Below are 16,025 nucleotides of genomic sequence, written 5' to 3' on the forward strand. Positions count from 1 at the left end.
TAGTTACACATAAGCCCAGCCTCTTCCGAATTACATACTAATTTAAGATAAAATTCAGATTTATACTTTGTACTCATAAAATCCAACGTATTTTTGGAATTCGCTTATTTTTAATAAAATGATATATTATTGATAACACGTAACCCACTAATTTAAGCTCGACGACAAATAAAAATGTTTATAGTATCAGTATGTATAACCACAGCATTCATAATAATTGTCTATGATTGAGTAAGATGTGTGTTTATGACCATAGACATATTGTGGCTACCGATCTGCTAGGGAAATGACTATATCTCCACAAATATATTAAAACTATCATAATAATTATGCTAAAATGAAAAATATCTCTTCAAGTGCGTTATTTAATTCTGTTATAACATTAAAATAAACAACACAATCGCAATTAAAATATAATATCTTAAAAAACCTATATTTGTAAATAAATATGGTTAGTGAATATTCGTAATCTTAGTTATTTTGAGTCGTGAAGGAATGTGTATTTGTAAAATGATGATTACGATTCAATCATGAATAAGTCACGTAATATTTTTGAAAATAATTTGGATTCATTAAAGGACATGTATGAATTGAATAATAATATAATTTGGACATGAATGAAACCTAGCCTAGGCTTCTGACAGTAGTAGAGGCGTAACGCCACTACTGTTGTGGTAAAAATAGCAGCAATTGTCATTACGAAAATCACTATAAATCATGTCATTTGATGATTACTATTTACTTGCGTAGATAACCTAAGTAAACTGAGAAAATTATTAATTTTGGAGTGTTGAGAGAGAAAACTCAACTCACAGAAGTCTATCTCAATAAGTCTAGAATAAAAAATACGCATGCTTTTGTCGAAAATCATTGGTCAAGTCAAAATAAAAATAAAATTGGACCTACATTCTAATTTCAAATCATGATTTCGGGGTTCCCTGCGGACAGGGAGGGGGAGGGGAGGGCGCGGGGGAGCGGCGCGCGCGGGCCGCCTCACTTCGTCGCCAGGAACATTATGAGGCTGCAAACAAACATAAATTTGTTTAAACCTAATATTTTAACCGAAAGTTATGATGACTAGATAGGCAGTCTTTCAAAATGAGGTAAATAGCTTGCTTTCAAAACAATAGGTTATTCAATTATCAAACAATTAGTGACATCATAGGTCTTTACTCTTTAGTAAATATTTTATGCTCTTTTACTCCTGTTTTGAGGCGGTAACTGCACGGTTACGGTTTGATTTAATAGTGCCTCTTTAAAATCTAAAGCCTCGTATCCAGTTGAGCATGCTCAGGCGCAGGAGCGGCTCATTTAGTCGAGCCACTCGTGCGGAGACGCCCGAGCCACGGTAATACTATCATACAGTATTGTAACTTCATATAAACGGACGAAACGCGAGCTTTCCTTCGAAATTCAAATCTCGGTATGCGCTCGACATGCAAAAGTCGGGGGTGTCGCGAATGTGTCACGGTAATAAACGGAAGATGTGTTGTTTTAGAAACAGTAAGCGCTCTTTTTTTTATAAAAATAATTACAACTACCTATGGCGACACTGTAGAGTCGTTTAAATTTCAAAACAGTTTTGCAATCTCGCAGAACTGACGGCCGATGGGGCAGCAAGGTTCTGGAATGGAGGCCGCGTACCGGAAAACGCAGCGCGAGACGTCCACCCACAAGGTGGACCGACGCCATCATAAAGGTAGCAGGGAAGCGCTGGACGCAGGCCGCTACCAATCGATCAACATGGAAAGCATTGGGGGAGGCCTATGTTCAGCAGTGGACGTCCTGTGGCTGAACTGATGAGCAACCTCACCGGAACTGTATGGCCTTGTTGAGCAGCAGGCGGTTGGCGTCGGCGGGGTCGGCGAGCGGCAGCGGCAGCGGCGGCGCGTCGGGCGCGTCGTCGCTGAAGGCGTGCGCCAGCGCGCGCGGCGTGCAGGCCGCCTCGCCGTACGGGCCGCGCAGCCACAGCCACTGCAGCGGCAGCGGGCTGCTCGGCTTGCTCTTCAGGATTATCTGCAAGGCACAAACAGGTTGGTACTTCAGGTCACCCCAAAAACAGTGCAGTACAAAAATAGCTGTTTAATCATGTGTATTAAAATCTATAATAAAATCCCCAAAGAATTTAGGACATTAAGCATTTGTAATTTTAAGAAACATTTGAGTAAATGGTTGCTATCACTGACACTTTACGATTTAAAAGAGTTCTTTGACTTGCTGTAGTTTTGTTCTTCTTTAGAATCGTCGCTAATATTGTGGTGTTTCTAATTTAACTTTTGCATGCTAATAATTTTAGCTAAACATGTATAGTTCTCACTGTCTGTACCTAACATCTTTATATACCATGTTTAATTGCAAATAAATGATTATGATTATTATGACAGCGTGGGTTTGGGCATCTCTGTAAAGCCTGGTCCGTGAGCACGTAGAATCCCCAATGACCCCAAGCTACCCGGACGGGATATTCTGAATCATATCTTGGCTTGCCCTTTATGATTATCTGCAAGGTTCAACAATCAAACGATGACGTTGTGACCGAGGCTCTGGTTGGTCATATATGTATATCGACTGTAGGAGTGAAAACTATCTAGGCTTGCTCTTTAGGATTATCTGCAAGAGTCAAATGACGACGTTGTGGGTTACCGAGGCTCTAGTTATCTCTACCGACTGTAAGAGTGAATCCTATCTAGGCTTACCCTTTAGGATTATCTGCAAGGCACAAATGACAAGGTGGATTGAGCAAGGGAAGGGAAGTCTAACCTTAATTTCGAACAAAATATGTTCTTCTGATTAATTTCGTTGCGGGTCCAATGACAGTTTAATTAACTTTCCCCCGGGACAAACTTGACCTTCATTGGTTGGGTTTTCGTGGCGGTCAAGCTGTAGATCCTGGCTACACAGGAGTTGCAGTGGTGGGAACGAGAGGTGGGATAAATGCCGTTTAGTAAGAAAGAAATAATAGGTATAAGTATGCAATGCAAATGCAATATAGAAAAGATGCCTTGAGAAACTTCCATGTAAAATTGAATACAGGCAGAACACGTAGCCAACGTTATTGACGAATCGAAACGTAGACAGACAAACTCTTTATTGCACACCACACAAAATTAGAAACTGTTAGGTAAGGCAAAGTGTAGGCAAACTATTCATTTCATTATCTACAATGCCAGTGCCAGCAGACAGCGTGACCAATGACCCGCACTGTCACAAATTCTAACCTAAACACAACTGCAACTGCTTTTTTTTGGGTAAATTACGTAAGTATTAACTATTCGTTAGATTTCGTAATGACTAAAAATAAATAGTAATTTTTGGTATGCAAAAAACAGTTATGTATTAACTTTATGGTTAGGATCGCCACAATAGTCCAGCGATCGACAGAGATGCCAAAATCTAGTGGGCTATTGTCGCTTCACTTCGTAACTATGTATTGCACATATTTGCCTTTAAATCAGCGTTAAAAATAAATTCAAGAAAAAAGTAAGAAGACGATAGTCTGTCTTTGTAGAAAGAAAATACTAAAACTAAAATTGTCATTAACAGAATCGTACTGACCTGGTAAGTGATCTCTCGCTCGGAGCTCTGCGTGGGGTCTCGCTGGTTCTTGTTGACGAAGGCCTTGACCACCCACTGGTGGCCGAAGGCCGTGAAGCGAGACGTCTCGTAGTACAGCTTGTGCACGTACTCCTCGGTGCGGTACGGCTTTAGCTGCAGGTCTGCAAGGATAAGAGCAAGCTTAGATACAGGCGTACTCGTACTCCTCACGCAATCCACACATAATTTTCAACAGATTTTTCTACAAAATCTTTACTGACTCTTTTAGAGTATGTGCCATGAATGATGAAGGCCATAAAATACTGTTGAACTAAAGCTGCTACAGAAATGCTGTTCGTTCGTTTTAGCCAAATGACGTCCACAGGTGGACAAAGACCTCCCATATCGACCGATCCTACGCTGCCCTCATCCAGGTACTTCAGGGACTGAAGACGTAGTGTAGGCAGGCTCCCCACTAGGTGGACCGGCGATCTGGTTGAAGGTCGCGGGAAGTTGTTCGATGCAGGTTACAGCTAGAAATACCGTTGAAGACCCAAAATTATCAAAATTTGGGTCAGACTAAAACAGATCAGCTGATTTTTTTAGTGATATAGGTACACTTGTAGAGATTCTGTAACACTTTAAGGCATAACAGGAGAATATTGTAATTTTGAGTCTGCTCTGCACTAGACTTTTGGTCTAACTCTATCATTTATCATAAATTGAATAAAACGAAAGTGGACCAGCCAACGCAAACGTGACGAAACTCGTTGAGTGTTGACCTTTAAACTGATTTTGTTTAGCTATTGACACAGAAAGAGAAAGTTGATAGTCTGATTCTGAACTAATATGTAAAGTTAAATTGCATCTTGTTACTTTTATCATCGCGTAAGACGCAGTTGTAGATAAGAATATCAAAAGTCACTCAGTGATTCACCCACTCACTATTCTATCTCTATGAATTCTAATAGCCTAGTATTCATGTCTAACTACATAAACAGATAAAGGTCAGAATCAATTAGCGTTAATTGGTGGCAAAGGTTAGTAGGTAATTACGAATTTTGAAGACTCGAAGTTCATTCATGTAGTAATTTCTGCCTTTTGGCATTTCTTCTTTTTCATTCGAGGAATGTAAACCTAAGCGTAGAAGTGATAATATTGTTTTTTTTCTGGATTGACGAGTACTCGTAGTCTCTTCTCTTATCAACAGATGTCAGAAAGCTCTTACCAATGAACACACCACAGTTGCCGTCAAGCCCCGAGATCTGTTGACAGATCTTTTCCTGCACCATGGCCGCCGCGGTTCTCGGCCAGCCGCGCGGCGACGGGCTCTCGCTGAACTCTTGAACATTGAACATACGATCATATAGGGCCACTTCCGATTCCCATTCATTTATTATAAACCAGTCATTTAAAAAAATAATTTTGATATCATTTCTCCAATATTTTTCAATGGTAACACTGATATTCATGCAGATGTTAATTCGGATGCATCAATTTTGAAATTTTACCCTCAACCAAAATTTTAAATCTTGAATTTGCCCTTTACGAACGCATGCTCAATGTCAAGATCTCCTTTCATGCTCTACATATACCTAACTGGTGGCACGGAATGGAAGTCCACTTTGACCTACTACCACACACACTCACCGTTGTTTCGGGTCATCGTGGTACTTCTACAAACACAATGGGATAGGAGTTTTAGATGTGATGATCACTTACCGTTAAATGCAATCTTCTTGCACCAGAGTTGCTGGGATCAGTGGGCAGGATACTTAAAGGAGGATTAACGCATTTTCACCCCTGTTGATGGCTGTGAAAATGCTAGGGGAGGCTTCTATCCAGCCATGGAGGTCTTTAGGTCAATCGGTGCCTGTGACAAACCTCTCACAGCGAGGTTTGTCAAACAGTCGTTTTTCGGCTGCGAAGTGAACTCGCTATTGAAGGTGATCTTCTTGTAGAACAACAGGTCAAGGCATGGAAGTCTTTCGGCTGCAAAGTAGACTCGCCATTGAAGGTGATCTTCTTGTAGGACAACAGGTCGAGCCATGGAGGTCTTTCGGCTGCAAAGTAGACTCACCATTGAAGGTGATCTTCTCGTACGAGAGCAGGTCGAGCAGCTGCGTGTAGACGGCGGCGTGGTCCTTGGCGCGGCGCTCGCGCTCGGCCAGCACGTCGGCCACGTCGGCGGCGGGCTTGCGCGGGTGCGCGCACGCCGCCTCGTGCGCGCCCGCCTCGTGCGCCGCGCCGCGCCACGGGCAGCCGATGCACTCGTAGCGGCAACCCGTCAGCCTGCACACCGACGCTAGTTCAGTACCAGTGGCAACCGATACACGAGAAGGGGCATGTCGTGGAGTCTATCACAAGCTATAGACAGGCTAAACTCTAATCTCTTAGCGTGGATTAGCGGTGAGGTGCGCTGAATTTTGTCAGTGTGTGCGTGCGCGCCGCATACGTATTGGCGCGCGCTCACATACAAACCGCGCTCGGTGCGTTTCTATGAAGATGACCTACTCATTTGTATTGACTCTGCTTTAGGCCAGCAGTTCTTAAGAGCGTTTTAAATATGAGAGGTTCGTTCAATAGTAAGTGGAAAACCCCACGTTATTTTTGAAGACCCTATGTAATTACGTAGATAATTTCCTTTACCCCCACTATTCCGAACTGTTAATAAATTAAGATCAAATTCCTCGTCGCCACCTGTTAATAGCTTAGTTTGTTATTAATATGTATGTAGGGACGGGGCTTCGCAAGGAAAATCAGTTTCTTCCAACAATAAGTTTATTCTTCTTTTTAAAATACAGAGCCACACTTACTCATAACCGTCTTGCCGCCATGACCCTTTCCTTCCTTCTCACTCACTCTCCATACGTTCGTCTCGCTCACACTCGTTCGTTCATCCAAAGAGTTTAAAACAATAGAGTATTTACGCCATAGATGTTACAATCCTACACTCTCGGCAATCCTGTCTTTGTCTGTCCTCAGACAATCTTAGGCTACAAACACTAACTTTCATTAAACATCATTAAACTTTGTAAATACTCAGCTCATTAAACTTTAGTTACATTAATTCCTAACAACAACATCTTAAACTTTATACATAGCTAACTTTGTAAATAAAAACTTATTCAAACATCCAATAGTTCAAAACTCAAACTCTCAAACATTTAACTTTTAACTTCCTACACAAAACATACTTTGTAAATAACTACTTAAATAAACATCTAACAACTACTATTCTTACAATTTACATGAAATCCTTAACATTTTAGATTTTTGACTCCTTACATAGTACACATCTCATTTTACACTTTTACACATTTTACAGTTATCATCTTATTATAAATCAATCTTCAACTTAGTCTTAAACACTTTACATCTAAGATAGTGTATATCATCTTATTTATTAATCTTATAGAAATAATTCGAAATCTTTAATTTCAGGTTACTCAATATCAAGTCTTAAGATATTCAAGTTCTAAACACACCAATGTTTATAAAATTGTAATATTGTTCATCTTTATAATTAATCAAATCAGTTAGTGAAACATGAACTACAATAAACTTTACATTTTAGTGAAATAAAATATACAATAATGAATGACCTAACAATTGTAATAAAAGTGGTTTTTAATTTACAAATCCTTTCATTCATCACCTCTTATTTAAATAGCAAGATACTTTACCTAATTAGGCCACGGCTTCATTTGATCAGCTGAGCTGGACGTCTTATTAGGCCCTTCAGCAGCAGTATCCACCTTCTCTACGTCGTAACGATCTTTCCGCTTAACCTTCGTCACCCGGTACGGTCCTAGATACTTAGGTTTCAGCTTCAAACCCGGTCCATACTGAGTCCTCTTTATGGCCACCAAATCTCCTTCTTTGTATTGAGAACTTGGTTTCCTCTTCTCATTGAAAGTCTTCCTATTTTCCTCCTGTACCTGAAGTATTTGCTGCTTAGCTTTCATTCTAATGTCTTCTCTTTGTTCATCATATTGATCAATCTCTTCTTGTCTTAGTAAATCCAATATTTCCAGGTCTTCTTTACATCTCATGTTTATACCAACCATCAGTCGTTATAGGTTGTAACACCGTAAAGCATGATCTTGTTTGTTTCTACGTCCACGATTCCGTCAACGATGTATTTAATCGCAACGTAGTCCGGCATCTTGCCACGCTTGCCTAACTCCTTCATGATCAGCATATAGTCGAGGCATGTTTCATCCACCCGCTTCTTTCTAGCACTCATTTGTTCGTGAATAGCTTTGATGTCCACGGTGTCTGGGAATTCTTTCGATATCGCGGCCTTCAAGTCGTCCCAGCTCTTAAACGGACGTTCGGATCTGAGCCACAGCTGCGCAGTGTCCGTCAGTGACCTTCGTGCCACCAGCAGCTGCTGCAACGGAGACCAACCGAATATTTCCGCGTTGCTCTCGACGTCTTCAATCCAGCGTGACACGGGATAGGTATTATCTCTCCCGCTGTATCTAGGCACCAACTCCGCCGTCATTTGCAACATGTGCGTCGGGTTATGCGTGATATTGTCGTCATCACAATCTTCATAGTCGTCTTGTCGGCTTTTACGTCTTTCTTTGCCGTAGTTCGGCATGTTTCCGTCGTATGATCCCGTCTGAATCTTGAAACACGCCGGCCGGTACAATGGCGTCGTCGTACGCGTGTGCTCGTACGTCTTTTGAGATTTTCTCGCGAAGTACACCGTCCACCGCGGAGATAATTATCCCGGACGAGCCCCCAAAATTTGTAGGGACGGGGCTTCGCAAGGAAAATCAGTTTCTTCCAACAATATGTTTATTCTTCTTTTATAAAATACAGAGCCACACTTACTCATAACCGTCTTGCCGCCATGACCACCTTTCCTTCCTTCTCACTCACTCTCCATACGTTCGTCTCGCTCACACTCGTTCGTTCATCCAAAGAGTTTAAGACAATGGAGTATGTATTTACACCATAGATATTATAATCCTACATATGTTTAACTTTGTACAGATTGTTGTGATTTGTTTTTAGATATAGAGGTGGTGTGAAATCTGTGTGATCAATTGACGTAAAATTCATTAAAGCACTAGAGTACCAAATGGTTTTAGTGAAATTTGGTTAATTAATCAGTTAACATTTAATATTATTCGTGAAAATATTCGGTTTGTAAACGCAACTTAATATTTTATATCAAGTTTTAATTTTACCTACTAATATGAATGAATTTGAAACTTTAATCAATTTAATAGTTAATGTTACGTCTCAATTTTACAATCAGCTATGTTCATGATCATTATCAAGCGATCTTATCTTCTCGTTTGATAATTACTAACAATGATGATTTTTCTTTTCAGGTAAGTGAGGCGTAGTTCAAATTAGATCGACTGTGGGTAAGTTTTTTATTTTATTTTTAATTGAAAGAGATCTGAAAATTATGGCTGCTGTAGGTAGGTACTAATGTTTAGTCACAAAATTGTATGGTTTGAAAGCGATGAAAAATATTTAACCCTATAGCTCTTCTTAAATAACGCCCGTATTCATTCACAAACATTATAATGAGATCTCACAGTGCGCACCTCTATTCAACGCTGTGCAATCGATTTGCTGCTTCACTTGAGCAAGCATCATTTGTGAATACGGGTGTAAAAGTACGATAGAGGGGGTTTTCTATTCTTCCAGCAGAACCCTAAAAGATCTCAACAAAGCTCTATTATCGGACGCGACAATCCGCACCATCGCAACTCATCGAGTTAGTTAACTTGCTAAGTTACGACAACTTTGTTGTCACTTAGATAGTTACGTGGCCCACTTAAGCTAACAACTTCGCTTCTTGTACCGTATGAGGGCACTTTTAAATTCAACGCTTTTGGCGAGAGATTAAGTTGTGCTAATTTTGCGAAAAGTTAAAAAGAACATAACATTTAACGACTCTAGAATCGTTTAAAATTGCTCTTACTACAATGTTAAAATCATTAAAATATTAGTACTACGCGCGCGTGGACTACATTATCTACATATTTTACGGAACCCGATATTTTCCCAAAATACAATTTAGCCTATGTTACTCGTGGATAATGTAGCTTTCGAATGGTGAAAGAATTTTTAAAAACGGTCCAGTAGTTTTTGAGCCTATTCATTACAACCAAACAAACAAAGTTTTACTCTTTATAAGATTAGTGTAGACTAGTGTAGATAATACGTATGTTACAGTAGATTCATTTATGGTCTTACTTGTGTGGGCAGGGCCCATGGCTCGTAGAGCTGATGGCAGTTGGGGCAGAAAAGTTTTCCTGCCACGGGCCGGAAGACGTAACTTAGCCTCACACTAGGTGGACCGACGATCTGGTGAAGATCGTGAGAAGTACCTGGAAGAGGGGAAGGCCTTTATTTATCATTGGGCATCATTTGGCTGAAATGTCAATGGTCTTATTCATGAATAGTGACGTAACGCAAGCACAGTTTTGAGCCTTTTTTTACGCTCTTTTACTTACTTTGCGCATACCCACTGGTCAATGGTGACTGGTCACGGGTTATGTGGATATCTCCCCGCATGCTCACTAAGCGGGCTACCCACTAAAACCCGACGGTGTCCACCAAAACCAAAGCCCAATGAAATGGAACCGCGAGTTATTTCATTTCATTTGCCATATTTTATTACTAGCTTTCGGCCCGCGGCTTCGCCCGCGTGGATTTTTGTCTGTCACAGAAAAACTTTATCACGCGCGTCCCTGTTTCATAAACCGGGATAAAAACTATCCTATCTTCTTTCCCGGGACTCAAACTATGCCAAATTTCATCAAAATCGGTTTAGTGGTTTAGGCGTAAAATCAAGACAGGCAGACAGACAGTTACTTTTTGCATTTATAACATTAGTATAAGTAGATAGTATAAATTGGGCATCTTTTGGGTGAAATGTCGATAGTCTTATTGAAGTACAAGATTAAAGCACAATTTCGAGCCTGTGATTAATTCATTCAATACTGTGACATCTTGTGTATTAGTAATATACAGGGTGACTGGAACTGAACCCGCCATAGCTAATAAGCGTATAGAGGAGGTCATTTGCTAATTATTGAACCTTACTTTCTATGGCTAAAGTTTTATAGTTTAGGAGATATGTCAATTTTTATACTTTTTTCAGATTTTTCCGAAATTTGACCTAAAAACTGCTTCAATTTTTTTTCTCGCGTGATTTCAACAGTTTTTTTTATTTGGTATTAATATCGAATATGTCTTTATTCAAATAAAATAAATTTCTGATCCAGATAATGATTGAATAGCTAGTTACGAGCCGCCAAAGTTCAACAAAAGTACAAACCACGATAAAAAANATGAATAGTTTACTTCAAATATCTACTAAATGCGCAAAGTCATAAGAACTATGTATATTCGGTTGTAAAATGAAAAATGTTCCAAAAAATTACTATCGACACGTGTCGATTATTGGAAAAGTCAGTTTGTGAAAACCAGTGATCGACACCAACATTTTACTAATATCAAAATAACATTTTAAATTCGTTATAACAAAAATGGATTCTATACTTCTTAAAGTAACCCGTGAAAAAGATAAAATTCAAATAAGTTACAATACAGTAGTGTAATTAACAAAAAATGTACTCGCTTCCTTAAGGATTTTACTAAGAAGTGTTGTTATTTTCACCGGTACTCCAGCCGCAAGTGTGACATATTAAGAAATCGATTTTATACTCTTATTTTATTGAATCAAAAAATAAAGTGTCGGTCATTGGTTCTTGTCGGTCATTGGTGCCACTACGTTATCTCTATGCATTCTAATAGCCTATTCATGTCTAACTACATAAACAGATAAAGGTCAGAATCAATTAGCGTTAATTGGTGGCAACATTTAGTAGGTAATTACAAATTTTGAAGACTCGAAGTTCATGTAGTAATTTCTGCCTTTTGGCATTTGTTCTTTTTATAAATTCGAGGAATGTAAACCTAAGCGTAGAAGTGATAATATTGTTTTTTTTTTTCTGGATTGACGAGTACTCGTAGTCTCTTCTCTTATCAACAGATGTCAGAAAGCTCTTACCAACGAACACACCACAGTTGCCGTCAAGCCCCGAGATCTGTTGACAGATCTTTTCCTGCACCATGGCCGCCGCGGTTCTCGGCCAGCCGCGCGCCGCCGGGCTCTCGCTGAACTCTTGAACATTGAACATACGATCATATAGGGCTACTTCCGATTCCCATTCGTTTACTATAAACCAGTCATTTAAAAAAAAATTTGATATCATTTCTCCAATATTTTTCAATGGTAACACTGATATTCATGCAGATGTTAATTCGGATGCATCAATTTTGAAATTTTACCCTCAACCAAAATTTTAAATCTTGAATTTGCCCTTTACGAACGCATGCTCAATGTCAAGATCTCCTTTCATGCTCTACATATACCTAACTGGTGGCACGGAATGGAAGTCCACTTTGACCACTACTACCACACACACTCACCGTTGTTTCGGGACATTCTGGTACTTTTACAAAGTTACAAACATATGGGATGAAAGTTTTAGGTGTGATGATCACTTACCGTTGACTGCGATCTCTTTGCACCAGAGTTGCTGGGATCAGTGGGCAGGATACTTAAGGAAAGAGGATCAACTCATTCTCACGCCTGTCTGGTCAACCACTAGCTGTGAAAACACTGGGGGAAGCCTTTAACCAGCCATGGAGGTCGCTGTGACAAACCTTTCACAGCGAAGTTTGTCGAACAGTCGTTTTTCGGCTGCGAAGTGGACTCACCATTGAATGTGATCTTCTCATACGAGAGCAGGTCGAGCAGCTGCGTGTAGACGGCGGCGTGGTCCTTGGCGCGGCGCTCGCGCTCGGCCAGCACGTCGGCCACGTCGGCGGCGGGCTTGCGCGGGTGCGCGCACGCCGCCTCGTGCGCGCCCGCCTCGTGCGCCGCGCCGCGCCACGGGCAGCCGATGCACTCGTAGCGGCAGCCAGTCAGCCTGCACACCGACGCTAGTTCAGTACCAGTGGCAACCGATACACGAGAAGGGGCATGTCGTGGAGTCTATCACAAGCTATAGGCAGGCTAAACTCTAATCTCTTAGCGTGGATTAGCGGTGAGGTGCGCTGAATTTTATCAGTGTGTGCGTGCGCGCCGCATACGTATTGGCGCGCGCTCACATACAAACCGCGCTCGGTGCGTTTCTATGAAGATGACCTACTCATTTGTATTTACTCTGCTTTAGGCCAGCAGTTCTTAAGAGCGTTTTAAATATGAGAGGTACGTTCAATAGTAAGTGGAAAACCCCACGTTATTTTTGAAGACCCTATGTAATTACGTAGATAATTTCCTTTACCCCCACTATTCCGAACTGTTAATAAATTAAGATCAAATTCCTCGTCGCCACCTGTTAATAGCTTAGTTTGTTATTAATATGTATTATCTGATAACAATTTTAGGCAAATCGCTTTTGTTAGTAATCGCAGATGAGTTTGGTTCGCGTCGCGGCAGGCGTTAGTAGCGGCACGCACCTGCGGTAGGCGCGGCGCGCGCGCGGCGGCGACGCGGACACGAGGTACGCGCGCCGCAGCGCGCCGGCGCACAGCGCGTACAGCGCCGCCGCCACGCGAACCAAACTCTCCACGCAGCGCCTCCGCAGAGGCGCCGACACTACGATTTGCGCGAACTTGTAATCCCTGAGGAGAACGGAACTGTCAGTCGACTGCGGGAGGCACTGATACCCATTGCAAGAATTGGCGGGGCCCATCTAAAATCACGAAACCGGTATCAACAATGTATTTTCGAATTACAATCTGCCGGCCAATAAAATCTCTAGCAAATGTGAGACAACTCGAGATATAAAAAAAATGATTTTATTTGCTATCTTTAGCCTAAAAAAATATTTTTAACATACCTAAATCGATAACGTCATGAGATAAATAATGTACAAAGTTCAGTACAATTTAACCGCCGCTTCTTATCGCTCCGTAAACTTTAGTGTTTTTGCTTTATGTGCCTTTGTTTAAATAAAGATGCATTTAGAAACAGGATCTCAAGCACATAAAATGCTTCGGTGCCCTAGCTGAGATGCGGATGCGGATGGAGAAATGGTAGAAGAGTAAAAAAGATACTTCTTCTAGTCTAAAGTCATCTAAATCTGGCTCGAAGGACCATTTTTCAGGATAGCAAAACTTTTGGTTTAAGCAATCAATACAAGGTTCTGCTCCTGGGGCTGGAATGTTCGGAGGCGTAGAGGTAAAGGCTCATTTCGCATCGATGTGGGTCAAACATATCGCACTACTGAAGAAAACACAACTCACCTATCCTCGCAAGTTTTGTCCTCGTGATGCTGCAGCGAGTGGCGCGGGAACATCTGCGTGCAGTACTTGCACTCGGACGGCAGCTCCGAGACCGTCTTCTCGACGGCGAGGTTGCGCGACGCCAGCGTCTTGGAGATGTCCACGCGGCAGTTGGGGCACGTGGCCGACTCGTCGCGCAGGCGCGCGTCCGCCAGCAAGTGATTGAAGCACGGGGCGCACATAAGGTGGCCATTGCTACACTGAAATCGGAAACAACGTTCAGACGACGCAACGGTGGCGTGTCCTCGATGACGCTTGGACACATATTAACATTCTGTGATCAAAGTGACACTAAAACTCTAACCCTGCTTACGAATTAAATTCTAATTAACAAAATACTGGAAATATCAACTGTAACTCAATTGAAGCATTTTGATGACTGCAAAGACTAAAAAAAATTAAATTAACTGCAAAATAGGTGATGTGACTGCATTAAAATTGTTTAGGTAAATGTTGATATGTGTCAGTGCATCACTCTGTAAAAGACAAAGACAACGTTATGGTGTGTGCGGTCTACCTCAGCCCCTCATCGGTTGTGGCTCCTGTAAACAAACTACACAATATGCTGGAACAGAAAGAAATCATATTTAATGGCATGTGAAGAGAAATGTTTATGCTTTATGTTCAAAACATGCAGTTATCATTGCTTTATCTTCTTTTAAGTGCAAATCTTTAAATTAACTCAAATTACTGTAGGTACTCTTTCTGGTATTAAGTGCTTTGATAAATATTTGTGATACTAAATTTTAACATTTGGAATTATGTATTAAGGATGAAAAAAAGTATATTATCTGACATCTAAACCTATAATGGAATATGTAATTAATGATTGAAATATTAATTGGCAAAGTGATAACTGAATTTGAGAAAAAATGTTCTTTGTTCTTTATAGTTAGGAAAGGGAGTTTGAGGGGAGATCTGAATAAAGAAAGAACTACATCTCTGAAACATTTCTTTATTAACGCGAAATGTTACAAGAGTCATACAGGCTATATTAAATTACTACAAATCATACAAACTAGGCTATCCTATACAAAATCACAGGTGCTTAGTACAATGCTCCAATGTCGACAATACATAAGTATCAGTACACAATAGATCACTATATCATCCACATACATTATAAGTAGGCAATAGACACAGTTCCTACTACACAGTACCTAGCATCAGCCACAACAACAGAGGCCATGAACAATGAGATATCCACACTGTACAATAGTAAAGTTACACTTAAGTTATTCAGTGACGCCCGAGATTGGATTTGATTAAAGTGACAAGCACGTCGTGTGGGCGTCTGCACGACGCACTTATGGGTTTCGCAAGCTGCGCTCTAGCTAGGTAGAGTTTAGCTTGTTACGTAATTTAAAGAAATTAAGTCAAAACAGCTGATTCGCGCATTTTTCGTGATCAGCTGTTTTAAAATACCTGAAACACGGCCGCTGGAGGCAGGTCGAGGCACACTGTGCAGCACAGGATGCCCCCGAGCCTGTGCTCGAGCTTTTCAGTCGTTTCTTTGTCAGCGAGCTTACGCTTCTTCAACAATGGCCCTTCGTCCTCTTTTGCGTCGCATTCGACAGCGGGCTCGCTGGACGAGGGCACAGGCTCGCTCTCGGGAGCTTCAGCCATTGCGCGAAAATTAAATTAGCAAAACACAGACAAATATGACAGATCAACGCTACAAAGGCGATTGACGACTGATAAAAACAAACCAAATTTGGAATAGACGACAACAACACAACAACAAAGAGAAAAATTAAATAGTGATGGGCGATATAGGTCACAGATTAGTGTTTTTTCAATCGTTATCGTATATTCAATTACACTCGTATAAAATGTCACTTGATAAAATTAAACGAACTGTCCCGTTATAAGGACTTAAAAACGAATGGAACGCTTCTCATACGGTTTTTAACCGAATCAAAAACTCGTAACGAAACCCCTATCAATTAATTATCGAGTTGTTTTGATCGCTTACCGATTTAAAAGACCTTGAGCAACCAGCAGTCCAGCACCCAGTGGAGAGTACTAAAGTGATTATGGAGAAATCAGTCAGAGCCCCGATTACGGTAACTTTTAACGTCTACAATCCAGACACGCTTCTCGATTCTGCGATACGATTGGTCGTTCAACAGCGTACGTCAGCTGTTTTGACCAAT

The 16,025-nt window shown here is 40.9% G+C and overlaps 2 protein-coding genes across 7 annotated transcripts; both read right to left on the reverse strand.

Moving 5' to 3' along the window:
• Window positions 1-904: 904 nt before the first annotated feature.
• Window positions 905-15,718, reverse strand: LOC114361752 (cysteine and histidine-rich protein 1 homolog). Of its 6 annotated transcripts, none has more exons than XM_028316900.1 (7): window positions 15,295-15,718; window positions 13,831-14,069; window positions 5,615-5,826; window positions 4,763-4,876; window positions 3,556-3,716; window positions 1,814-2,016; window positions 905-1,021 (listed from the first exon to the last, which is right to left on the reverse strand). In XM_028316900.1, exons 1-7 carry the CDS (start codon window positions 15,493-15,495, stop codon window positions 994-996), a joined length of 1,158 nt encoding a protein of 385 aa, XP_028172701.1. In that variant the 5' UTR covers window positions 15,496-15,718; the 3' UTR covers window positions 905-993. The 6 variants fall into 6 exon arrangements, with proteins under 6 accessions (XP_028172701.1, XP_028172700.1, XP_028172699.1 ...); XM_028316899.1 differs by lacking the exons at window positions 4,763-4,876; window positions 5,615-5,826 and adding exons at window positions 11,585-11,698; window positions 12,298-12,509 and having other exon boundaries at window positions 15,295-15,683; XM_028316898.1 differs by lacking the exon at window positions 5,615-5,826 and adding an exon at window positions 12,298-12,509 and having other exon boundaries at window positions 15,295-15,657.
• On the reverse strand, window positions 7,191-7,601 carry LOC114361754 (uncharacterized). The gene has a single exon (XM_028316904.1). The coding sequence runs from the start codon at window positions 7,587-7,589 to the stop codon at window positions 7,221-7,223; it is 369 nt and encodes a 122-aa protein (XP_028172705.1). The 5' UTR covers window positions 7,590-7,601; the 3' UTR covers window positions 7,191-7,220.
• Window positions 15,719-16,025: the final 307 nt, after the last annotated feature.

The sequence above is a fragment of the Ostrinia furnacalis genome, unplaced genomic scaffold, assembly GCF_004193835.3.
Source record: "Ostrinia furnacalis isolate ACB-3 unplaced genomic scaffold, ASM419383v2 OfSCF5989, whole genome shotgun sequence".
In the NCBI taxonomy this organism is placed as follows: Eukaryota; Metazoa; Arthropoda; class Insecta; order Lepidoptera; family Crambidae; genus Ostrinia; species Ostrinia furnacalis.